General features: G+C 49.6%; 1 protein-coding gene across 1 annotated transcript in view; it reads right to left on the bottom strand.

Annotated features, from left to right (window-relative positions):
- The window catches only part of PIK3C2G (phosphatidylinositol-4-phosphate 3-kinase catalytic subunit type 2 gamma), a 3,221,975-nt gene that overhangs the window by 744,471 nt on the left and 2,450,691 nt on the right, over window positions 1-26,813 (bottom strand). Inside the window, exon 22 of the mRNA XM_069628394.1 lies at window positions 4,927-5,056. Within this exon, the coding sequence (XP_069484495.1) occupies window positions 4,927-5,056 (130 nt within the window). The remainder of the gene's footprint in view (window positions 1-4,926; window positions 5,057-26,813) is intronic.

Genomic DNA, 26,813 nt, shown 5'->3' with positions numbered 1-26,813 from the left:
AAAGACGTCCGGACTTGAAGCAATACAGGTAAGGAGCAGGAGGCAGTGCTTAGGACCAAAGAAACAGACACCTCAAAGGGGATAAACCTTCAGCCCCGAGAAGCGAGCTGTAAGAGGAGCACCGACTGGAACCAGGTAAGCGGTTCGGAAAAGGCAGCAAGGAGGGAAAAGCACAAGGGTACGGGAACCGAAAGGAGGGGAAAACAGAAAATGAGAAGAGCGAGGGAGAGCCAGCACGGGGGAAAAAACCTGCGCGAGGGGACAGAGTACACAGGTACGGAGCAAAGGTATGGAGTAGCATGGCAACAGAGTGAAAGGAAACAAAGTTGCAACGCACAGAGCCCAGAGATGGGCGTGGATAAATACGGAAAAGGGAAACCAAAGGAAAAAGACTAGTTCGCCACACCAGGAAGTGAAAGAGAAAAACGGGACATCCTAATGGCGCCGCCAACACCAAGGCTTCCATAGCCGCCAGCAACCACAAAAAGGCGGCGGCATGACACCCAGGGCCACAGGGAAGCCTTGAGAGTAGAACTACATAACCTCAGGCAGACTCTGGTTGAACTTGAGGCTTCCAGTAATTTAAGGGCAGAACAGCAGCTGGAGCAGCTCACACGTTCGCTCTCAGCTGATCTGCATGCAACACGTGAGGAGATCCGGGCATCACACGAGGCAATGCGTGCAGAAATGCAGGCAACCCGTGATGTGCTGCATGGGGATCTCCGCACTTTAATCCTCTAGAATCAGACCTTCCAGACCTGCATGCTTGCTGCCATGGAGGACCATACCAGGGCTTTGCGTAGGCTGCCTCCCATAGTGCCACCACCTCCTGATGCAGCAGCAGAGGATGAGCAGAGCGACAGCAGTTCTCCCACAATGGCATAGCCGTGCAGGCCATGAGCCCAAGGTTTTTTTTTTTTTCTGCAACATCCACGCAGGTGTGTGTTGGTGTGCACCCTGTCCTCGAACCTCCTGGGTGGCCTCCCCCACCCCCCTGGCTCCCACATGGCCATTTTTGATTTTTGATTTTTTTTTTACAGTGTGTTGCCTTGTGTGGCTCCCGTGGGCATCCACTGTATTCCGGCTGGGCACATGCAGGCTTGTCCTGAGTTTGGGTTAGATGCGTGGGCTTGTGAGAGACACACCCCTCCTGCTTCCCGTTTCCATGGGCTTGCAAAGGGTGTGACCAAGTGACAGTGAATTACACAGTGACGTTGGGCTCCCCTGAGCTGTGTGGGCAGTCTGTAGTCAATACTGTGTAGACATCTCTAGTGGATATTGTTGTTGTATTGTACACTGCATGGTGTATTGATATGTGCTTGTGCATCCATATCTTCCTACTAATCTGCAGGTTCCTTCCTCATGTCTTCACAAGGCTGTCTACTTTGCAGATGCTGTTCATGTTGTATGCAGTACACTGAGACATTTGCGTGGCAGCAACACTCTACAGTTGGAAGGGGTTGATGTGCTGGCGTATTCAGGTTGTAAGACTACCACTACTTGAAGTTAGTACTGTCATGTTTTTGCATTTTTCCATGGTGTGTTGCAGCATTGTGTTGGTGGTAAGTATTTGGTAATGTGTGCTGTTAGTTATACATTACTGGAAGCATATTGTGTGTGGGCAGTTTCCATTAGGGACAGTGTACTTTGTGACACTTGTGTCAGGTCTTGTACATTGTTTTGTTTGCTTTCACATTGCATGACATGCCATGGTGTGTTTGGTGGTGGAGCTGGGGAGGGGTTGGGTGACATGGCGCTGTGTTCATGTTGTATTTAGCAAGGGGGTAATGAATTTAGCAGCATAGATGCATGTCTTTTGATGACACAGCATTGGTGGTGTTTGGGTAAGTAGGGATGCACACAATGTAACACTTCCAGGTGACCAATCTCAGGCTGGTATGGTTGTGACAGTTGAGCGTCCCTTATGTCATCATCATTGATTGTCAGCTGGTATGTGCCAGGGCTGTGTGCACTCCACAGGGTTGTGATTTTATGTGAAGTAATTAGCCACCAGCTGCGTACGGGCTGCCTCACCACGTGCCCTTTCCCCTCCCATGTGCAGTGGGCGTGCATGTGGTTGGGGATGTGGGGGCACCACCATGTCCACCAGCAGGCCCCGGCGTGTTGCAACGTTGTGCAGGACACATGCTGCCACTATGATCCTGCACACTACTGGGGGAGCATATAACAGCTGCCCACCAGAACGGTCAAGGGAGCGAAAGCGTGACTTGAGCACTCCGAATGTGCGCTCCACTATGCCCCGGGTTGCAATATGGGCTGTGTTGTATCTTACCTCGGGTGGCGTGGTGGGGTTCAGAATTGCTGTCATCATGTGGGTGCTCAGAGGGTAGGCATGTCCCCTGGGGAGGTGGTGATCGGTATCATTAGTGGAGTCGTGACAATTCTCAGTATCTGACATGCATGCATGTGCAGCGGCATTTATACTCACCAAGCAGCCATGTATCGCCATGCCACCCAGCTTCTAGGTCCCGGTTTAGGGTTGACATTCTGTAAATGAAACTGTCGTGGGTGGACCCTGGATAGTTGGCATATACTGAGGTGATGATTCCCTTGGCATCACATACTACCTGCACGTTGATGGAATGCCAGTGCTTGTGGTTTCTATAGATGTGCTCAGATGCCCTGGGGGGACGAAGAGCCACATGGGTGCAATCAATGGCACCTAGCACTTTGGGGAATTGTGCCACCCCGTAGAAATCCTGGATGGCAGCCTGCCTTTCTGCAGGTGTTCTGGGCAGGTATATGTGCCTGCGGACTGATGGGCGTGCAGTCATGATGGCCAACACCTGGTGTAGGCAGCGTGAATGCGTCGCCTGTGACACCCCCACACTATAGCACTTGTCCGCTGAAATGATCCAGTGGCCAAGAAGTGCAGTACATTGAGGACCTTCTCCCGGGGGCTGAGTGCTTGGGAGCACAGGGTGGGTGATGTGAGGTCATCCTCCCACTCACTTATCAGGTTGAGTATTATGTGAGGTGGAAACCTGTACCTCCCATACACCTGGTCATCAGGCATCCCAAAAAGGCTGGTTCTGGGTGTAAAATTCTGGGCTTGACTATCCTCCTCCTCCTGCGGTATCCCACGACCACTGCTGCTAGGAACGGTATATTCATCTTGGCTCTGAGCTTGTTTGTTGTTTGCATGCACTTTTATGCTGCACGGGCCCACGTACGCCTGCTTCCTGCTGGCGTACGTGTTTCCGGATTAGCGTGTCGTTTTTGGCGCACGCATTAGCCCCGTTCGATTCCATGAATACATGTTGTAGAGGCGCGTGTGGGCGTTCCGCGCATTTGCCTCCTCTACTTCTCCCGTGACGCCCACATTTTCACGCGTTGTTCCCCATCCCGCGTGTTACGCCCCCTGTTCTGCCTAGTTTTGTTGTGTGCGCTGCGCTATGTGCGCTAAGCGCACGCTGTTTGGAGACGTGTGCACCACGCAGGATTTTAGCGCACATCCAGGGATTTACATGCGCACGGACTTCCATGAATCGCTGTGCGTGGGTTTCGTTGCGATTTTCACACTTGCACTGCGATTCGCACGCTTTCGCACGCTTGCGCCGAAAATTTCAGCGCACATTAATTCCATGAATCGGCCTGATAGTGTTTATGGGACACGATGTGTATAGCTTGGTTAGGGAAGTCACGTGTTTTGTGATGCACCAATAATATATGGACTACCAAATATTTAAACTTTTTGGGGATTTGTAGTTTAATTGCTTTGTTATATATATATTATTGTTCAGTTATTTGCTGCTTGAGAATTCAAGTTTAGAGAAAGCATAATCCTTCGCCTCTGTGTCTTTAATAGTGTTGAAAATCTGAATTTCCCTGGCTTCCCCTTCCCCTGACTTTGCAAGATCCTCTTTACAGGTGCTCCTTCTCCTGGAGGTTCTTTCAATCTGTCGTGCTCATCAACACTTCAAAGTCTCTGTTTCTCTGATGGCCAATTTATATCTTGAGAACTATAAAAACAACCTGATTGTCACAGTTCTTAATCCTGTTATCGCTTTGATTTTGACTGAGACGAGTATGATGATCCAAGTGATGATTCTCACTTCTCTGTGTTTGGTCTCCCTCTAGGGCGAGTTGGAAGTGCCCAGTAATGAATCTAACTCTTTGGGTTACTTTGTCTCTCACTGGGACGAGTATGATGAGACCAGTCCTGATTCTCACTCTTTCGATTACTTGGACTCCCAATGGGATCAGTATGATTGTCCCAATGATGCTTCTCAGTCTTTCAAGCGTTACTAATCAATGTTACAACATCAATGTAATTTGCATTTTAATGTCAGGTACAAATTTGAGAAAACATTGTTATCAACATTAAAAACTCAGGTGGAATTAAGTGAAGTTTGCCGCTGGGAGAGTGCATGCAGTGCTTTGACTACACACCCAGCCCTAATGCTGATGTATGAGAAAACACGCGTTTACCTGTTTAGTAATGTCACTTCAGATAGACCTGCAATGCATAAACAATGGAAGGTCAATTACTATGCAAAATAAAGCAAACATAATTGGCAGTGATAACCTTTCGCAGCACATGGGCACTTCCAATTTCTGCGTGCTTTATTTTGCAGATTAATTGACGTTGCCATAGGCGGCAACACACATGAGCTGGCTGTATACCCGGTATAACAGGTGTAATCATTGGTGTGTGTGCTTGAAGGACTACTTTATGGCTGGCACCTGGCAGAGAGCTGAACACAACAGAGTACGTTGTACCGCATTCATTGTTTCATACATTTAAGATTTTGTATGCTATGTACATAACACGCTCATTCTCTAATCCTAAAGCCGACACTTGTTGCACAACAACTAATGCGTGCTGGTGTTGTATAGGTTAACTCATTTCAGATTCAATAGACATGTCCCATTTTCAAAAAGCATTTAATAATCAATTTTGACCTTGTCCTTTTCCCGTAGACTGGCATTTGTAGATGATCATGTGCATGTCCAGCCCCATCTGCAGCCATATCCTATCCATGACGCGAACAAGTTGAAGGACAAGCATATCCTGCCGTAGATCATCCCCTGCCTGCAACACAGAACACAAATTGGTCAATACCTGTGAAGCAAAAGTATTTATGACGACATATACAGCGCTCCATTTGCTTACATATGACCTAAATACAAATACAGAAAATAGTCGTCATTTTCAGTTAAATCCTTGACGTTTCTACACTGAGCAACAGGATGAAACGTTTGATAGAAAGAGGCTTAATTACACCACTTGACTTTACCGAATGCAATAAACATTTTTAGTTATGGCTTGCGCCACAAAATTGCCAAAACCATTGTCACAGAAGAGAGGGAAAGGGGGTTCCGTACAGAGAATATCTGGTTGGCATAGCAAAGGGCAATGCCATGGTATGAAACTTCCAAGTCACAAAATATCTCTTTTTTCCAAACTCCCCCGCTGTACTACCCAGGGAAAAATTCACTAAAAATATTTGTTCCAATCAGCAGCTTTGTAAGAAGCAAGTCGGTGCTGGGCTTTCCATTTTCTAGCTGTGTAGTGATGTCATATATGGGCCATTTTGGGCGGTTTTTCACAGACAATTGGGCTAGTTTGGCAAATCTGTTTTCTACACCCGCCCACCCTCTCTACTCCTCACCCACCCCACTTCGACTCCCTCTACCGGCACCCACCCTACCTCCATTTTCTCTGCCTCCTCTCACCCACCCTACCTCAACTCTCTGTCGTCACAACACACCCTAACCTCCACTCTCTCTACCCCAACCCAACCTACCTCACTATTGCTGTTCCCCACCCACCCAACTCCCACTCTCGACCTCCACAAACCCATCCATCTCCCACTCTCTCTACCCCCAGCAACACACCCTCCCTACCTCCACTCTCTCTCTCTCTCTCCCCACCAACCCACCCTACCCCCACTCGCCCCTTCCTTAACTCTCGCTACCCCCACCCACACTCTTTCTACCCCACACGTTCTCTGTACCCCCACCATCCTACAGTCACTGTTCCCTATCCCCACTCTTTCCCTTCCCCCGCCCTCCCCCACCCACCCAAATTCCACTCTATGCCTCCACACACCCACCCTACCCTACTCTCTCTACCCTCACCAACCCATCCTACCCCACTCTCTCTTCCCCCACCCACCCAACTCCCATTCCCTCCCTCCCCACATCCACCCTACCCTACTCTCTCTACCACCACCCACCCATCCTACCCAGATTCCCTCTACCTCCAGGAATGCACCCTCCATACCTCTACTCTATCTACTGTAAGGAACTCATGGTGGCAAAAAGTAAGACAGACACAATGTGATCACAGTTCAAGGGTGTTTATTGAACAATGAATGCTATATACAGGTTGAAAAAACGGCTAATCTAAACCTAAATCTAAGATGGGAGAAAGCGTCAACCATCAAATGAAAAATAAGGTAGTCCTAGTGGCGTTGTGTCAAATAAAAGGGCCTATACTAAGAAACCTATTGCCAAACATTACAACTAATACAAAAAGTAGTGTGGGATAGTTCTCAAGAAAAGAAAAAAATTGTTCTCAAATAATACGTCCGGATGCAGAGCCTGGGTCACCCTTCCCCACATTGTGAGCGTGGGGTAAAGTGGGATTGTGGAGCACAGCACACTCTCGAGCTTTCCCTGCACGAGATGATAGTTCAGCTTTTAACTATCGGGGCCGTCAATCGCCAAGTCTCGTTTCACTTGAAAGTCTTTTGCCTTTATGGACCTGATGTTTTCAAAATAATAAAACAAAAGTTCATTCAACAAATGAAAGTTTGTATACTGGTTTCACTTAGGGTGAGAATTTTCCACCCTTGGGTCACCGCTCGAATCTTAGCCTCCCTCGGTCAGGTTCAATATGGCTTTTCCTTCTTCACAAATATTAATGTCGTTTTAAACAGTTCCAGCGGACATACCTCGGGCTGGTTCTCTTTTGTCAACACAATGTTTCTTGGGACTTTAGACCTTGCCCCTCTCGGGATCCTTTCCCTTGTTTCCTCTCACTGCGAGATTCACTTCCCTTTCTTTCACACAGTTTGTAGATCAAAGTCTTTCGATTGTACTGGGATTTTGCTTGACCCTCAATATGACCACTTTTACCTATTTCAGTGGCTCTTTTACGGCCTTCTGGTATCTGTAGTTGTGCTCAGATGGGGATTGACCAGAGTTTTTTGAGTTGGCACCCACGTGGTGCCGGTTTCCCTCTTCAGCTGGTCTCCCCTTTAACACTTTTTACAGTTCTTTCATAGTTCATTGAACTTGGTTCAAACTTGTCACTTTGCGATTCTCAATCAACACAGCCCGGTTCTTATGGCTTCTCCCATCGACTCACCGGCTGTGATGGACCCCTTGGCTTTCCTCTTCATTGGAGTCAAGGCAGGTACCGCGGGCGCGTCCCTTGCTCCTGTTTATCGGCATAGGCTTGCCCCAGGTACCGTTGACATCTGCTGCAAGACACCTGTGCTATTGTTCGCGGTCTTAGGCTTTCTTCCTTGAAGGTTAAGTGGGTCCGGGACGAAAAGGGCAAGGTCACTTCCCTCCTCTCCACCCTCTCGATTCCTGCTGCCTTTCTCCTTCTCTTGACCTGCTGAGTCTGCTTAGCCATCTTGTCATGCTGTCTGCCCTGCTCGTACTGTGCTCTCTGGCTCCACCTTTTATTCCTGTGGGAAAGGGAAAGGGCCATCAGGTGCATGTGATTCTGATAAATTGCCTGACTTTGCCTGACCCTTTTATTGGGACATGTCAGGTAAACTGCTCTGGTGTTAGTCCGTTGTCCTTTGTGTAGTGTGAAAGTGTTTGTGTTGTAAAAGGGGGAGGGGGCAGTGGTTTTCAATGTCCTAGGTGAGAGGATGGGGAAAAGATGTCAAAGGAAGGGGAATACTGCATGTCACATGTCGCTGTCCCACTTCTCGAGGAGCCCCCATCCAGGTGATCCTCCCTCACTGGTCCACCACCAGGAACTGCATCCAATAGTGATGGACTTGTCCTGGCCACCTGGATGACAGATCTCCGGAAACTAGTAAGAGACACCCCTTCAGGTTTCTTGTACTACCTCCACGCTACCTCCACTTACCCAACCTAACTCCTCTCTCAAAACCCCACCCACCCCCCACTATCTCTTCCCCCACCCACCCAACCGCCACTCTCTACCCTCACCCACCCAACCACACACACTCTAGCCCAAGCCACCCTACAGCCACTGTTTGAAAACCCACCCATCCACCCACCCTACCTCCACTCTCTATACACGCACCATAACCCAGCTCTCTCTACCTCCACCCACCCTACCACCACACACCCACCCTACTACATCCACTCCCTCTACCACCATACACTCACCATACTACCTCCACTCTCTATCCCCACCCATCCTACCTCCGCTCTGTGGGGAGTCAGAAATGAGAGCCGGACACAAGGTTGTCATGTTTTTACCAAAGATATTTATTAAAAGAAAAAGGGTTGAAAAAATTCCTCTATGACCCTATGCTTAAAGAGGTGTGTCCCTGCCTATAAATCAAAACTAAGGATCTGTGTCAGGATGCCAATAACTGAAAAAACGTCCTTCTGTCCAAAATGTCCTATCCTGACCCTCACACTATAAACAAATTACAATGGGGGTCATTACGACCCTGGCGCTAAGGGATTACCGGTACCAGTATGGGTACCGGTAATGCCTTAGCGCCCAATTCACATAACGGCGGCTGGAACCAGCCGTTATTGCAGGGACCCGCAAAGGGACCCTGTTGATATTTACGGTACCGCAATTTGCGGTACCGTAATTACTGCCTTTCCCCATTCCCATTATGCCCTATGGGGCAAAAATGGGAATGGGGAAGGGCCAGCATGAAATGGGGAAGTACCGCCCCGCCAACCTTGGAATGGGGTGGTACTTCCCCATTTCACCATGGCGGACTCGTTACAATGCCGGCAGCAACCATGGTGCTAATAGCGCTATGGTTTAGCGCCGGTGTTGTAATGAGGGCCAATGTATAAGCAAAACCTCTTCAACTACTCAAAAAGTGTTCACAACTGAAATAAGTATAATTCCAACAGAAATGTTCTCCTGGGCGGAAAGCCCTGATTCCAGGGGGTGGATCCCTTGCTCTGGATTCTCAATTAGAAGAATAGTCACTTTTGTTAACACTTCCTTGGTGTCTTGTTTGGACTGCTGTTTAGGCAACCGAGTCATTAACAGTCTTGCTTTAATACTTTCTCCTCGGTCTGGATAGCAATGTCTTTCTTTAACCCTCGGTCTGGATAGCAATGTCTTTCTTTAACATCCAACTTTTCTGGGTTCAATAAATAAATACCATTCTTTCCGTTAACATTTCTTAGGGCTTGCAAATTGCCTGCTTTACTACCCTGAAAGGTTCCTTTATGCAATGCCAACTGCACAGTGTACCCTACTGCCAGGACTCTTTCTGCAACACCAATTGTCTGGTGTACTCGCCTGCCAGGACTTTTATATATATCAATGACTTTCACTTTCATGGTATACTCCCATGACAGGACTTTTAGAAATATCAATTGTTTGCTTTGCTTGTCAGGATTTCTCATATATTTCACTCGTCTAGTGCTTTTGGTTTAACAAGACTTCTCATATGCTTTGCCCACCTTGTGTCTTTGGTTTACCGGGACTTCTCATATGCTTTCTCTGTATCATCAATATTGTAGGTATGGCTTTCGGGTTGAGATATATACTCTTTGTAAGGTTTCTTTAAGTTTGGCCCGACATTTACATTTCAGATACATCTCAGAAGTTTTCTGGGCGGCTGTACTTGCCAGGCTGTTTAATGCCATCCTGTCCAGAATGGAGGTCCCAGATTCATGGAGAAGGGTGGGGATCTACAAAAAGGGTGGTAAAGACAATCCAGGAAATGACCACCAAATCTCCCTTCTGGATGGCATTGGTAAACCTTTTGGTAAGGTAGTGCTTAAACTCCTTCAGGACTGGGTGGACAGGGGCAGCATTATTCACGATATTCAGGCGGGCTTCAAAGAAAACAGAGAAACAATCGATCAGTGTTTCATGTTCTTTATTTTATTACAAAAATATAGTGTCCTAAGAAGATGCGCCCGTATGTCACTTTTGTTGATTTAAAACAGCATTTGACTCAGTCTGTAGAGCCACTCTGTGGCCAATACTAAAACGCAAAGCCTCTGGTGCTTTTATTAGCATAATTTGTCAGCTTTATTCCTCAAACATGGCTAGGGTACGATTTGGGGTTGGTGGTGAAATGACTGCCTTACACTGTTTAAAGTTTGTGTCATACAAGGCTGTACATTGGCACCCTTCCTTTTCATTCTCTATATGCAAGAAGTGATTGACATTCTACAAGATTGTCCCAAAATTGACACTGCTAAATATCCAGCCGTGCTTTATGCCGATGATGCAGTCCTCATAGCAACATCCCCACAAGGGCTGAAAAAAAAAATGGTCTGTCTTTGTGAAGAAATGTAATGAGTTCAATCTTACATTGAATATTGAAAAATCTGAAGTCATGGTCTTTCGACCCAAATGTGTAAAACGCAGGCCTTTAAAGGTGCAAGTAGATGTTCTGTGTTCAAACAGGTGGAACTTTGCTTCATTAGTGCCGCAAGGGCAGAGATTAACTCCAGCACTGGAGGCTCGTCCATTTCACAAAATGGACGCCTCCTAGTGCTTGATATTAAAGGGGTTTAAACATTATTTGGTTAACATTTTACATAGGAACTTTCATTAAAAAGATGTTTATTATATATTTTGTATTATTGCCCATCTTTTAAGACTATAAACATTTTGAGCGCACTATTCCTTTAAGAAGAAAAAGGTGTTATGTATGTATAGTGTGAGTTGGTGTTATGGTTGTGTGTTTGGCCATAAAAATATGGGTTCACTTCTCCTACCAGTGGGAACACATATCTGACAGTATGCCATGAGGGTCTGGGGCCTCAGAGGGTCTTCCTCATGGAAAAGGGTATTGGGTATTAGGGAATTTTCCTCATGGGAAAGGGGGAGATACCGTGTCTCGTCCAGTGAAGTCATGACATCGCCCTGGTAGCTGTCTCCTCCCATGTGATCCTTCCTCATGAAGCCGCTCCCAGGGTCAGGATCAGGTAGCAGCTGCCTCCCCTAGGGATGAGTCAATCAGATTAATTACATCTCTCTCTACCCCCATCCACCCTACCTCCACTCGCTCTACCCCTACCTCCACTCTCACTCTCTCTACCCCCAGCCACCCACCCACCACTTTTGCTACCCCCACCCCTCCTGCCTCCACTCTCTACCCCAATCAACCCTACCCTGACTCTCTCTATACCCACCCACCCTAGTACCACTCCCACTACCCCCACCCACCTACCCTACAATCTTTCTACCCCCACAGACTCACCCCTACTGCCTCCACTCTCTCTACCCTCAGTCACCTACCCTACCCCCACCTACCTATCCTACCTCCCCTCTCTCTACCCCCACTCACACTACCTCCACCCACCCTACCGCCACTCTCTCTACCCCACACACCTGCTCTACCTCCAATCTATCTACCCCGCCCACCCACCACTTGCTGTACCCCACCCACCCTTCACTTTCTCTACCGCCAGCCACCCTCTATCCCCAACTCACCCTACCTCCACTAGCTCTTCTCCCACCCACCCTACCCCCACTCTCTCTACCCCACCCACCAACCCTACTACCATTCTCTCTTACCCCTGAATGGGTGTAGAAGAAGGAAGGTGTCACAAAGATGGCATATGTGTCATTAAAGAAGGGTCTGGCTCCAGAGTTAAAGTGAAGAGTGCGTCTGAGGAAATCTCCTCTGATGCACTCATCACTTTCACTATGGAGCCAGACCCTTCTCTGGTGGTCAGTGGTCTTATCCCTGCCACTGGTACGAGGAAGATTTCCTAGGATGCACTGTTTACTTTTGTTCGGTTCCCAGACCCATGTAGCACTTGCACTGGTCTGAAACTGCAACTTCTTAACTGCCCCTCATCCCTACCGTTCCGCCTGTGCTTTCCGTTACATTCTGGGACTTGCTCGCATGGCGCCGGTTTGACTGGGGTTGGTCTCCTTCCCACTTCCTGCAGCCATCGGCTTCTTCTCTGCTTCTGCATCGGCTCCACATGTTGATGCTTCTTGCAGTCTGGGCACTGTTTGGGGACCACACATGATATGTCCGCCTCCTTCTTGGATCAGGGACAATGGGACCTGCATATCCCATGAAGGCTTCCGGGTCTTTTTCCTCCGTATCTTGCGTCCTGTTAGGATACCGGCTCTTGCCTGGGGTATTCCTATGAGCGCCCACCTGGAAGCCCCTACATAGGTGATCCTCCCTCACTTGCCTACCCCCAGGGTTGGGAAACAAAAGCAATGGCCCTGCCCTGGCCACCTGAATAGAGGATTCTAGGGGTCTACGTGGGAGAATACCCCTAGGTTTCTCACAATATGTACATTGCCACTGCTTCAGGTGTACAGTGGTGCTTGGTAGATTCTCATTGCACATCCTCATAATGCTTTACCATTGTCTTTTGCCACTATTCACTTGTTGCACTTTCACATATTCTCATGGCTCTTGTCAATGCTTGTTCTCTCAAGTTACACAGTTCCTTATATTCTTATGGCGCTTGCCAATGCTTGATCTCTCAAGTTACACAGTTCCTTTATATCGGGAGATTCCACAAAACTGTTTTCATTCAAATCAACATTCAACAGTTCTTGCTTTCATTCGGATCGGTATTCAAAAGTGCTTGCTTTCATTTTACATCGGCTTTCAATAAAGTTCTCACAGATCTGACATGCTAGCCTGCCGTCCCCGTGCCCCCCTGCCTAGATTGACTCACTGCTAACAGCACCCAATGAGGCTTACGCCCGCCACAAGCTCTCTCTCTCCCTCGTGCGGTGCCTCACTACGTCTCCACAACAGCTCTCTGTGGCTTCGCTCCCACCACTGCTGCATCTCTCGCAGCTCGGGGCTCACTCCGCAGCTTTGCCTGGTCATGCCAGGTCCATTTCCGTAGTCCACCACCGGCCTCCTGCTTCCTTCATCCTTGCTTCCCGCTGCATACACTCTGCATCTAACTGGGGTTATTGAGCACTCCGTCTGCCACGCCACCTTCCAGGAGAGTTCTGCGCTCGTCCAGCAGTCCATAGATCTGCTTCCACAGCTGGCTCCATTTTCACTGTTCTTGCTACTTTTAAACCTCACACCAGGTTGCTTGGTCCAAAAAGGACTAGACCACTTTTTGCTAGTTTGGGAGTTCTGCATTGCTCTTGGTTGCCTCCTCCCCCTCCCAGAACCTAACTAGTGTGTGTGTGCATGTGTGAGTCAATAAAAAGGATGTATTGTGCTCGTCTCTTCCTCAGCCCAGTACCGCACCGGTGTTTACTGGGGAATGTTTTACAGGAAAAAAGGAAAGGGACTGGCAATAGCCTAGATAGGCCCTGGGGGGTGTCAGACTCATGGTGAAAGGGAAATGGGGGATACTGCATCTCACCCAAGGGTGCCTCACCTCCACTTCCCAATTCTCCTCCAACCAGAAAGTCCTTCCTCACATATTTATTTATTTATTGTTCGCTTGTAAGGCACTTATACAGAAAGAAAATACTGTTTCAAAGCACCCACAGGGCAACATGGAGGGGACAAGGGATGAGAAACAATTAAAATACATACAAAATATTAAATACAGTTGGGAGGTGGGGTGGGCAAACCTACTATGCCTTGTGAGTGTTCAGAACGTGCAGAAGGGAGAGGGAAAGGGATAGGTGCTGGGGTGCTCATGGGTGAGCAACAGGTGAAGTGCAATGTAAGGTAAGTGTGAGCCTCCAAGAGTGGAGGGTGAGTCGAGGCAAGTGCAGTGGAAAGGCATGCACTATGGGAGGTCCGGGGCCCCAAGGATGTATAAGGGCCATGAACATCAAACGAGCAGAGTATTAGATTAGCAGAGGACATAGGGCGGGCAAGGAGGAGGTAAAGAGGAAGGTCTTAAAGTTCTTCTGGAATTTAAGAAAGTCCTGCTCAAGACAAAGAGGGGGGGGCTGTTCCAAAGAAGGGATCCAGCTGAGGAAAGCAATCAATCTCCTGCCCTCTGTTTAGCAAAACACAGTTGGTGCCTTAGGAGCACAGAGGTCTAGAGGGGGAATATTTAGTAAAGCAGAGTTGCAGATAGTGTGGTCCCTGGCCCCAGACAGCCTTGTGGATGATAGAATGATTTTTTATTTAATCCGTGAAGCAACCAGGAGCCAGTGAAGAATTTTTAGGGCAGGAGAGATGCGGTTCCTGGGCTTGAGGCCAAGGATAAGACTTGCTGCCCTATTCTGGATTAGCTGGAGGAGTCGCAGAGTGGAAGAAGGTAGATTCAGGAGTAGGCTATCACAATAGTGAAGCCTAGAGAGAACCAGGGCAGTAACATTGAGCTCCTGGGGTAAGGTGAGAAAAGGTAGAATTCCTTTGAGAAGGAAGAGCTGAAAGTGGGACTTCTTGGCCATTTCCAAAGTGTGAGGGAGAAAGGAGAGAGAGGAGTCGAAGATGACTCAGAGGATTCCGGCTTCAGAAGAAGGGGCCAGGAAGAGTCCATGGAAGAAGGCCAGAGTGAAGGAAAGAAGTCAGGTGCAGGGGTCCCTATCGGAAGGATCTCGTTTTGCTGGCATTGAGGCAGAGATCATTGAAAGTGCACCAGGCCCGGATGGCAGAAAGGCATTCAGGGATGATAGAAGGTGCAAGAGGGTCAGCAGGAAGTTTCACAAAGAGTTGTGTGTCATCGGCATAACACTGGAAGTTGGGGGCGGAGGAGGAGATGAATGCCAGCTGAGTAAGGTAGATGTTAAAGAGCGACAGCGAGAGAAAAGATCCCTGGGGGATACCACAGGTGGAGAAGGACGTAGGAGAGGAGGTGCCCAGGATGACTTGGGAGGAGCAGTCAGTTAGGAAGGAGGTCAGCCAGTCCAGTGCAGATACCAAGGGTGTCATGGAGCCTTTGTGTGAGGATGGAGTGGTTGACTGTGTCAAATGCAGAGGAGAGAACAAGAAGGATGAGGACAGCAGGTGAGTTGGAATCCAAGGATGCAAACAGTTCTTCACAGGTGTTCAGAAGAGCAGTTTCGTGCCGCTGGATGCTTGGAATACTTACTGGTGGTTGTGGAGACCGCCCAAAAAGTTCTGTGTTAGAGTTGAGTTGGGACAGGGCCAACTCCTCCGGCAGTTTACCCAGGAAGGGGATGATGGAAATGGGGCAGTAGTTGGCTGGACAGGAAGTGTCTGCGGATAGTTTTTTAAGGAGGGGGCACTCAAGGGCGTGCTTGAGGAAGGTGAGGAAAGAACCCATAGCAAAGGAGTTGTTACAGAGATCAGAGAGTGCAGGGGCGAGAGAGCAAATGTCCTTGATGGTTCTGGATGATCAAGGGGAAACCTGTTTGGAAGAGACCTTCAAAGAGCAGACAACTCTGGTGACTTCTTCTGATGGGGGAAGGAGGAGGGTGAGTGGCCAAGGGAGAGCAAGGGGGTGAGGGATGGGTTGGAAAAATGAGTGACAAGGCTGTTGAGGATGTCCTGAGTTTTCATGGTGAAGGGAGAGGCGAGTGTGTTGCAGAGGACCTGAGAAGGAATAGGGGAGGAGGATACTGCAGAAGGGTTGGCAAGTTCCCTGCAGATTTTGAAAAGTTCAGCCGTGTTGTTGGCTGTGCCAGATACCTGTGCCTGAATGTGGGCCCTCTTCTTGGCACAGATAGAGAGTCTGTATTGCCTTCAGAGCAGGCGGCAGGCCAGTTTGTCAGGGAATGAGCCTGAGATTTGCCACTTCCATTCTGCAGCTCCGCACTTTCGTTTCAGGTCTGCAAGTTCAGAGTTGTACCAAGTGTTGTGCTTGGAGGCGGGTTTCAAGTGGATCCTCATGACTGGGGCAAGAATGTCAAGGGTGTTGGTGATGGAGAGGTGGAAGCTGATGAGGCCAGTGTTAGTGGTAGAGTCTGAGTTGGGAGGGCAAGTTGGGATAAAGGTGGAAGTGAAGGCAGCAGCTGACACTTGTTTCATCGGGCGCATGTTCGTGAACGAGGTTGGCAGGGCTTTTGGAGGAGTGGTCACAAGGCCCTTGGGACCCAGGTGGCAGGAGAGAAGAGAGTGGTCAGACCAGGAAACAGGGGTGGCCAGGGGAGATGAGAGCGGGAAGTTAGAGTGGATAAGGGCGTCCAGAGTGTGTCCAGCAGAGTGGGGTTACCAGAAGGGAGAATGTAGACAGACTGAGAGGCACAGAGGTCAATGAAAAGGGTGGATGCTATGCCTGGGGAGTCCAATTGGATGTTAAAGTGATTCAGGAGGAGCAGGTTGGAGGAGGTTGAGAGTCAGGGGCGACTGAAATCAGCCCATTCAGAGAGGAACAGGCAGGCAGCGCCTGGAGGCCGGTAAATGGTAGCAATGGTCAAGGTGAAGGAGGGAAAGATGACCAATTTGCATACCAGGCTCTCTAAGGAAGAGTAGAGCTGAGTAGGTATGATGGAAGAAGGAACCCACTCAGGGAAGATTAAGGCAACCTCGCCGCCAGCATGTCAGGTCAAGCCTTGGAAATGATCTCAAAGCCGTCAGGTAGGAGGGAGTCAAAAGCGGTGACTGAGCTGGTATTGATCTATCTCTCAGTAAGAGCAAGAATGTCAAGGTCAGAGTCTTCAAGAAGGAGCCAGGTGGAGACGATCTCTCCCTTTGAAGGTTTTCTGAGGTGGAGTACAGGGGCGTGGTTCTTCAGTCAGAGGTAGGGGAACAGAGGGAGAAGTAGGGGGAGAGGCAGAAGAAGGAAGAAAGTTAATGAGCGATGGCAGGATCCGGTGAAAGAGAAGGCAGTTGGCCTGAGGACCATGAACCAGGATAGTGCCAGTATGTTAGACATTAATAATGCAACGTGGTGACAAGAAGCCCGCCAAGAAGACTTCCCACTTGGTGCCATCATTAATGGCAGAGGATGAGAAAGTTAATGAGCGATGGCAGGATCCGGTCAAAGAGAAGGCAGTTGGCCTGAGGACCATGAACCAGGATAGTGCCAGTATGCTAGACATTAATAATGCAGCGTGGTGACAAGAAGCCGCCAAGAAGACTTCCCACTTGGTGCCATCATTAATGGTAGAGGATAAGAAAGGGGAGATGCACCGACATAGCTGTCTGCGATGGGAAGGCTAGGATTTGCCCCCAGGATGTCTTTTTTGTGCTTCATTCATCCAGATTTTGTGAAAGAGGAAGGATAGGTGATAGTGTAGCAGTTACAGAAGATTGGAGGGATGGACAGTGCCATTTCAGTGGCAGTGGATAGATGCAAGAAGGGAACAGAAAGAATGAGGGTCTACAATGCACAGTCCTGGCCCTAATTGACAGGCGGTCTAGTAGTTAAGGAGGGCACAATACAGATGGGGTGCAGGAATCCATTTTTAAAAAGGAATACAATCCAGTGCAGCACAAAAAGGATGCAAGATGTGAAAGCACATCCACCGAGATTTGGTTTTTAAAAACAGGAATACAATGCAGTGTACACAGGGATACGAGAGGTAAGGAGGAAAATCAATAAGAGATGTATTTACCAAATGTAGAATACAGGGTGCAGCTTCATAAAGAGAAGGGTCAAGGAGAGACAGTCAGGAATGGCACAGTTACGGTTCAAGGAGATAGCTAAAGGATCGGACAGTTCAGCCATCACACACAGGGTCAGGATCCAATTAGCGACATCCTTTCCCTGGCCACTGGTGGGCGAGGATACCTCGGGGAAAGAAGTGAGGATGCCCTCAGATTCCTCACAGGGTGCAATGGAGATTGATGTCCCTGTTTCAAAAATTAATCACTCCAGGTTACAAACATCTGTATGGTGACATGAAAAGATATATGGAACTTAAGGGTTCATTGGGCGGCAACACACATTGTGTGGCTCACTTAAAAGTTATGTGTGTAGTGGTTTTATCGGAATTGGGTCTGGACCAGGGTGTATTGATACAGAATGCATACTGATTAAAACATGCTCTCTTTGGTATGGATTGGGTCCACACAACCGACCGATTTCATGACTATGGGCCTCATTTCGACCCAGGCGTTAAGGGTTAATGCCGTCGTTAACCCTTAACGCATATTCTGATTTTAACGGCTGCTTTTAGCAGCCGTTAAAATCCATGGCGCTAACCTGCCATGATGCTAATTACGCCACCGTAATTTATGGTGGCGTAATTAGCGCCTTCCCCACTCCCATTATGCCCTATGGGGCAAGAATGGGGATGGGAAATGGGGATTTACCGCCCCACTCACCTTGGAATGGGGCGGTAAATCCGCCATCCACCATGGTGTAAACGTAGTAAAGTTGGCGCAATTAGCGCCTGGGTTGTAATGACCCCCTATGCCTCATTGAAGCACTTGGCCCACAAACACAAAAAGAGAGAATCCATTGCGCCGTTTTTAATTTGGTTCCAAATCATTTTTATCAGACTATTCTTTAAAGATTTTGTTGGAATATGCTAATGACTAAGGTCCTTTTTCTGAGGAGGGGTAAAATTACCTCAGATATTGTAATGTGCAGATTCTGTAAAACTAAAGACTCGATTGACACTGTTAAACATTGACTATTACAATGCAGTGCTCTGAATGACAGATATCTGCCTATTTGGACCAATGGTTCCGGAGAATAGACTGGCAGGATGAGGAAAATTTGCAGAGACGATGTTTGGGTACTAATAACACCATGGAAGGGCTGGCCATAGCGCCATTTCTGAAAACCTTGCACTTGACCACTTCATTGCTAACATTTAATTGCTTTATTTTATGCAGATCATTGGGAACAATGCTTTTAATCGATGGATAAGTATAGAAAGTTTTTGTAACGAATTGTGTGCATTTTATTGGGTTTTAGGTGGTGTGGTATGATGGGGGAAAAAGGTCTTTATATGTGGATTTATTGTCCGTTTTATTGTATGATGTGCTGTATTCCTTACTTTATTCTTTGGAAAGTTTTTTTTTTTAACTGAACTTAATAAAAGAAATGTAAAAGATATCTTGCCTTCTCTTTCTCTCTACCGCTCCCTTGTATTGGAGGTGAAGTTACGGGGCATGGATGACCAACCTTGTATATTCTTACAAACATTTCCATGGCCAGGTGGGCCACTGGATTACTGCCCGCCATTCACCAATTCAAATCATTTCCATTCATCTTGCTCTGATTGGGGTTTCTACAATCTGGGCCAGTGACCAACTTTTGGCATCCTCTCAAAATGCACCTGCTATTCTGCGCACTCTCAGCATTCAAACATTGTCATCAGATCCACCCATCAATCGGGTCATTCAGTTTAGTTTGTAGTTCTGACCCATTGATCATCCGCGTGGAGGACTGGCCAGTATAGTTGACTGTCCATTTCATCATCTCACTAGCCATATCTGTATCAAGAATGTTACTTACATACGCTGGCAACCTCGTTGTCTGTATCTTATTAACACATGCTAGGAGAAAGTCTAATGTCGCACATCTAGTGACTGTTGGGGGTCTCAGGATGCCCCCATGCGTGCCCGTGAGCCCCTCCACCTACAGACCTCACGCAGGACACGTCCGTGTGTTTCGGGCTCCCCGGTTGCTCTCTCGCGGCCGGGAACGCCCCGTTTATTTAAGCCGCACACGGCAACGTGCAACGTCTCGCCGCCGCGTGCGCATACCCTCACGGGGCAACGCCACACTCCTCCTTTTTCCGGGAGGAACAACAATAGCACACACTTCTAGATATTGCACTGCACACAAAACAACAATTGAAAACTCAGAGCCCATGCCCCTTTAATGTCAGCCACCTGAGTCCCCTCACTCCGGAACACAATCAATCGGTCCCAGCACATAGTCACCGAGGTAGGCAGGTTTCCCTCGCCCAGCCCTCTGGGGGTACCTCCCGCCTACCTCCACCGCAGGACTTCCCTTGGTTCCAGTCCCTCGATCTGGCGACCCCGAGAGTTCCCCCCGGGGGGTGTCTTCATCCGGGAGGTCCGTCTCGTCCGGGTCCGGCGGGAGTTCGGCTCGAGAGTCACCCAGCTTCTTAAAGAAACTCACATTCCGAGTGACGGCCGATTTCCCATCCGAGGCCGTCACCATTGTCCCTTTTACTACAACCACATCCAGTGGCTCCGGTTCATACGGGAGCGAGAGCTTGCCATGAGGATGCCGGTTCCGGATCAGTACTTCGTCACCTGGTTCCAGCCGCTGTGGACGGAGACCCCGCCTGATATTTTCTTGGAGTGTCCTTGTCTGTCGCTCCGCATCCACCCGTTGATCGTCTATCACGCCGGGCTCCTTTTCTCGTACCTCCGGCAGGAGGCCTCGGGGGCATCGTCGGAATAAGACTTCCGCCGGGGCAACCCCCGTCAAGGCGTGTGGGGTGGTGCGGTATACCCTCAGGAATTGGTATAGTGCCCGCTGGAGGGGCTGGCCCTGCCCTTGGGCTATTCGGAATGTTTTATTCAGTGTTCTCATCAGCCGCTCTGCGTCCCCGTTCGCACGGGGCCACAGCGGGGATACCTTCCTGTGTGTCACTCCGCAGCTCTCCAGGAACTCCGAGAACCGTGCGCTCTGGAATGGGGACCCATTGTCCGAGCATAGGGTTACTGGAAACCCATGGGTGGCAAAGATCTTCTCCACTGCTCCCACCACGTGCTCAAACGCCACTGACTCGACGAACTGTACCTCGGGGTATCGGGAGTATTCATCCACAATGGCCAGTAAGTGGGTGCCCACAGCTGTGGATCCAAAGTCCGCATGTACGATCTCCCACGGCCGGGTCCCTCGTGGCATTACCTCGACCTCAGTTTCCCGCTGGACCGGGGAGGCAGCCTGGCACCACACGCAGGCCGCCACAAAGTCGTCCACCTTCCTTTCTAGCTCGGGAAACCACACCTTCAGCCTCAGTCTCGCCTTCGTCTTGGCGGCTCCTTGGTGTCCCTGGTGTGCCAGATTGATGACCTCATTGACTTTGGAGCCCGGCACCACCAGGCGATCGCCCCGCAGCAGAAGGCCTGACTCCGAGAAGGACAGCTCGTCCTTCACTTTCCAGAGTTGCTCGAGGGTCACTTTGGCCTCTTGAGTGCGCCCGCCACCAGCTCCAGCACGGACTTCTAGGATCCCGATCGCATTGAGCTCCTCAATATGCGGAAGCACTCGTCGTTGGCCGCGGCAGCCTCCAGTTCGGGTAGCGGCATTGCGTTGGGAGTGGCACCCTCTACCACCATTCTGATGTGGTTGTCGGCTTCTTCGGCGCAGGAGTCTCGCACTGATCCTCCACCACCTTCCGGGTGTCGGGACAGGTAGTCAGCCGCATTGTTGGCACCCGGCCGGTAGATCAGGGTGACGCCATATTCCAAGAGGGAAAGCATCCACCTCTCGATTCTGGCCGGCGGCTTCGATGATGATCCAGCCATTATCGGGAGCAGCGGCTTATGGTCCGTCACCACCGTTACAGGTCTTCCCAGCACATTAGCCGAAAGTGCCGACAGCCCCACAGGACGGCCAGGGCTTCGCGTTCTATCTGGGGGTATCTCTGTTGGGTTTCAGAGAGGGCTTTGCTGGCGTAGGCCACTGGTCTGATCCCTCCATCTCGGCCCACTTGAGTGAGCACAGCTCCCAGACCGAACGGGCTCGCGTCCACCACAATTTCAGACTCAAGGGCCGGGTCAAAGAAGGCCACGGTATCATCTGCTGTCAGGGCGCCCTTGATGTCCTCGAACGCCGACTGCTCCAACGGGCCCCATTGCCAGGCTGTATCCTTCTTTGTCAGGGCCCTGAGTGGCTCCGACCTCGAGGCCAGGTTCCGGATGAAGCGCCCGCAGTATGTCACCATACCCAGGAAGCTTCGCACGTCCGATGCCGACTCAGGCGGTCGCGCCGTCTTGATGTCACGGACCTTCTTCAGGTCCGGCGATACACCGCCCTCCTTGAATATGAACCCAAAGAACTCAATGGTCGGGCGGAGGAATTTGCACTTGTCCTTGTGGAGGGTGAGCCCCAGCGACTGCAGCCTCTCGAGGGTCTTGGCAAGACGTTTCAGATGGTCCAGCTCAGTCTTGGCGAAGACCAGAATATCGTCACTAATGTTGAGGACGCCCTCCAGATCTGCGAGGGCGCCTCGAATTATGTTTTGAAACACTTCGGCTGCTGATGATACTCCGAAGCTCAGCCGCTTGTATCGATCGAGCCCCCTGTGAGTAGTGAAGGTCGTGATGTAGCGGGACTCTGGGTGGAGGACAACTTGATGGTATCCGGCTCGTAGGTCCAATTTGGAGAAGAACCTGGCCCCCTGCACTTCTGCAATTATGTCATTGATGGTCGGGGTCAAGTGCCGTTCTCTCCTGATGGCCTTGTTGGGCAACCTCATGTCCACACAGATCCGGACAGAGTCCGGCTGTTTCGGTTTCCTTGCCACTACGATGGGGGACACCCAGGGTGTCGGGCCCTCCACCTTCTCGATTATGTCCAGGTTCACCAGGTTGTCTAGTTCCTTGTCAACCTGGTCCCTCAGATGAAAAGGGATCCTCCTATGTTTCAGAGCCACCGGCTGCACCGACTCATCAATGTGGAGCCTCACCGGGTCACCATTCATTCTCCCAATCCCCTTAAAGATGGCAGCATACTTGTCCAGCAGGTCGTTTATGTCCTCTAGGTAGACTGAGTATGCGAAGCGCACGATGCCAAGAGCCTCCGCTGCCGCACAACTCAACAGGGTGTTGCTGCTCACTGGAGTCACGTAGAAGCGGGCCTTGATCATGGACCCGTCATGCTCCACCTTTGCAACAAACGCACCGTCCAGTGGCAAGGGCTCCCACCCCCCAAATGCAAAGATGCGGGCTCTCGGCGTCGCCAGACTCGGTGGTGGTTTGTGCGCGGCATAATGTCCTCTCGCCATTACATTGACTGATGCCCCAGTGTCGACCAGCACCGGGACAGGCGAGCAGTTCACCTCCACGACGCATCTCGGCTGTCTCCTGCTCCTCCCTTTTAGGACTTCCATGCTGGAGATGAAGAAAATGTTTTCCTCGTCCTCCTCCTCAGCTTCCTCTGCCGGCACATCCTCTTCCGCCTGCTCCACCTGAGCTACATTGGGCGGGCGATTCTGGCGAGGAGTCCACAGTCGAGGTTGCCCTCTCGGAATCAGTACAGGTAGGGTCGCCCTACACACCCTCGAGAAATGGTCGGGTATCCCGCAGCGTCCACAGATCTTCCCTATTGCCATACACTCAGATGAGTGGGGGAGGTCATAGCCGCACTTTTGGCATGACTCCACGGGTTTTCCTGCTCTGTCTCTGGGAGCTCCACCAGGCCTTCGCACCCCTCTGCCGCCCCCCCAGACGGTGCACACCTCTTCCGGCCGCGCGGCGCGGGATCCGGCTTCCATTTTGTTGGCACGGGCCTCGGCCACCTCATGACACCGCCCCAGCTCCAGAATGCGGGGTAGGGTAAGGCCGGACTCTCTCAGGACCTGCCGCCTCAGTTTGCCCGATGAACAAGCCTGGATTAGCATGGTCCGCATCATGTCCTCCGCATCCCCCCACGCACACCCTTGGGAGAGGCGGCGCAGGCGACCATAGAAGGTGTCGAGAGTCTCATCCTCCTTTTGCCTGGCCGACAGCATGACGAATCTCTCGTAATCCACGTTGGCAAGGGGAATGAAGTGTGCGAGGAGAGCGGCTTTGGCTTGGTCGTAGGAGTTGTCCACCGGAGTCAGTGATTCAAATATCTCTTGGACGGCGACTCCGGCTGAATACAACATAGTAGCCACCATACTATCATTGTCCGTCACCTGGGCGATGCACCGACATAGCTGTCTGCGATGGGAAGGCTAGGATTTGCCCCCAGGATGTCTTTTTTGTGCTTCTTTCATCCAGATTTTGTGAAAGAGGAAGGATAGGTGATAGTGTAGCAGTTACAGAAGATTGGAGGGATGGACAGTGCCATTTCAGTGGCAGTGGATAGATGCAAGAAGGGAACAGAAAGAATGAGGGTCTACAATGCACAGTCCTGGCCCTAATTGACAGGCGGTCTAGTAGTTAAGGAGGGCACAATACAGATGGGGTGCAGGAATCCATTTTTAAAAAGGAATACAATCCAGTGCAGCACAAAAAGGATGCAAGATGTGAAAGCACATCCACCGAGATTTGGTTTTTAAAAACAGGAATACAATGCAGTGTACACAGGGATACGAGAGGTAAGGAGGAAAATCAATAAGAGATGTATTTACCAAATGTAGAATACAGGGTGCAGCTTCATAAAGAGAAGGGTCAAGGAGAGACAGTCAGGAATGGCACAGTTACGGTTCAAGGAGATAGCTAAAGGATCGGACAGTTCAGCCATCACACACAGGGTCAGGATCCAATTAGCGACATCCTTTCCCTGGCCACTGGTGGGCGAGGATACCTCGGGGAAAGAAGTGAGGATGCCCTCAGATTCCTCACAGGGTGCAATGGAGATTGATGTCCCTGTTTCAAAAATTAATCACTCCAGGTTACAAACATCTGTATGGTGACATGAAAAGATATATGGAACTTAAGGGTTCATTGGGCGGCAACACACATTGTGTGGCTCACTTAAAAGTTATGTGTGTAATGGTTTTATCGGAATTGGGTCTGGACCAGGGTGTATTGATACAGAATGCATACTGATTAAAACATGCTCTCTTTGGTATGGATTGGGTCCACACAACCGACCGATTTCATGACTATGGGCCTCATTTCGACCCAGGCGTTAAGGGTTAATGCCGTCGTTAACCCTTAACGCATATTCTGATTTTAACGGCTGCTTTTAGCAGCCGTTAAAATCCATGGCTCTAACCTGCCATGATGCTAATTACGCCACCGTAATTTATGGTGGCGTAATTAGCGCCTTCCCCACTCCCATTATGCCCTATGGGGCAAGAATGGGGATGGGAAATGGGGATTTACCGCCCCACTCACCTTGGAATGGGGCGGTAAATCCGCCATCCACCATGGTGTAAACGTAGTAAAGTTGGCGCAATTAGCGCCTGGGTTGTAATGACCCCCTATGCCTCATTGAAGCACTTGGCCCACAAACACAAAAAGAGAGAATCCATTGCGCCGTTTTTAATTTGGTTCCAAATCATTTTTATCAGACTATTCTTTAAAGATTTTGTTGGAATATGCTAATGACTAAGGTCCTTTTTCTGAGGAGGGGTAAAATTACCTCAGATATTGTAATGTGCAGATTCTGTAAAACTAAAGACTCGATTGACACTGTTAAACATTGACTATTACAATGCAGTGCTCTGAATGACAGATATCTGCCTATTTGGACCAATGGTTCCGGAGAATAGACTGGCAGGATGAGGAAAATTTGCAGAGACGATGTTTGGGTACTAATAACACCATGGAAGGGCTGGCCATAGCGCCATTTCTGAAAACCTTGCACTTGACCACTTCATTGCTAACATTTAATTGCTTTATTTTATGCAGATCATTGGGAACAATGCTTTTAATCGATGGATAAGTATAGAAAGTTTTTGTAACGAATTGTGTGCATTTTATTGGGTTTTAGGTGGTGTGGTATGATGGGGGAAAAAGGTCTTTATATGTGGATTTATTGTCCGTTTTATTGTATGATGTGCTGTATTCCTTACTTTATTCTTTGGAAAGTTTTTTTTTTTTAACTGAACTTAATAAAAGAAATGTAAAAGATATCTTGCCTTCTCTTTCTCTCTACCGCTCCCTTGTATTGGAGGTGAAGTTACGGGGCATGGATGACCAACCTTGTATATTCTTACAAACATTTCCATGGCCAGGTGGGCCACTGGATTACTGCCCGCCATTCACCAATTCAAATCATTTCCATTCATCTTGCTCTGATTGGGGTTTCTACAATCTGGGCCAGTGACCAACTTTTGGCATCCTCTCAAAATGCACCTGCTATTCTGCGCACTCTCAGCATTCAAACATTGTCATCAGATCCACCCATCAATCGGGTCATTCAGTTTAGTTTGTAGTTCTGACCCATTGATCATCCGCGTGGAGGACTGGCCAGTATAGTTGACTGTCCATTTCATCATCTCACTAGCCATATCTGTATCAAGAATGTTACTTACATACGCTGGCAACCTCGTTGTCTGTATCTTATTAACACATGCTAGGAGAAAGTCTAATGTCGCACATCTAGTGACTGTTGGGGGTCTCAGGATGCCCCCATGCGTGCCCATGAGCCCCTCCACCTACAGACCTCACGCAGGACACGTCCGTGTGTTTCGGGCTCCCCGGTCGCTCTCTCGCGGCCGGGAACGCCCCGTTTATTTAAGCCGCACGCGGCAACGTGCAACGTCTCGCCGCCGCGTGCGCATACCCTCACGGGGCAACGCCACACTCCTCCTTTTTCCGGGAGGAACAACAATAGCACACACTTCTAGATATTGCACTGCACACAAAACAACAATTGAAAACTCAGAGCCCATGCCCCTTTAATGTCAGCCACCTGAGTCCCCTCACTCCGGAACACAATCAATCGGTCCCAGCACATAGTCACCGAGGTAGGCAGGTTTCCCTCGCCCAGCCCTCTGGGGGTACCTCCCGCCTACCTCCACCGCAGGACTTCCCTTGGTTCCAGTCCCTCGATCTGGCGACCCCGAGAGTTCCCCCCGGGGGGTGTCTTCATCCGGGAGGTCCGTCTCATCCGGGTCCGGCGGGAGTTCGGCTCGAGAGTCACCCAGCTTCTTAAAGAAACTCACATTCCGAGTGACGGCCGATTTCCCATCCGAGGCCGTCACCATTGACCCTTTTACTACAACCACATCCAGTGGCTCCGGTTCATACGGGAGCGAGAGCTTGCCATGAGGATGCCGGTTCCGGATC

This window comes from Ambystoma mexicanum, chromosome 12 (genome assembly GCF_040938575.1).
Source record: "Ambystoma mexicanum isolate Mex_15411 chromosome 12, UKY_AmexF1_1, whole genome shotgun sequence".
In the NCBI taxonomy this organism is placed as follows: domain Eukaryota; kingdom Metazoa; phylum Chordata; class Amphibia; order Caudata; family Ambystomatidae; genus Ambystoma; species Ambystoma mexicanum.
The sequence above is the reverse complement of the archived record's forward strand: the minus strand, read 5'-3'. Positions and strand labels throughout refer to the sequence as shown.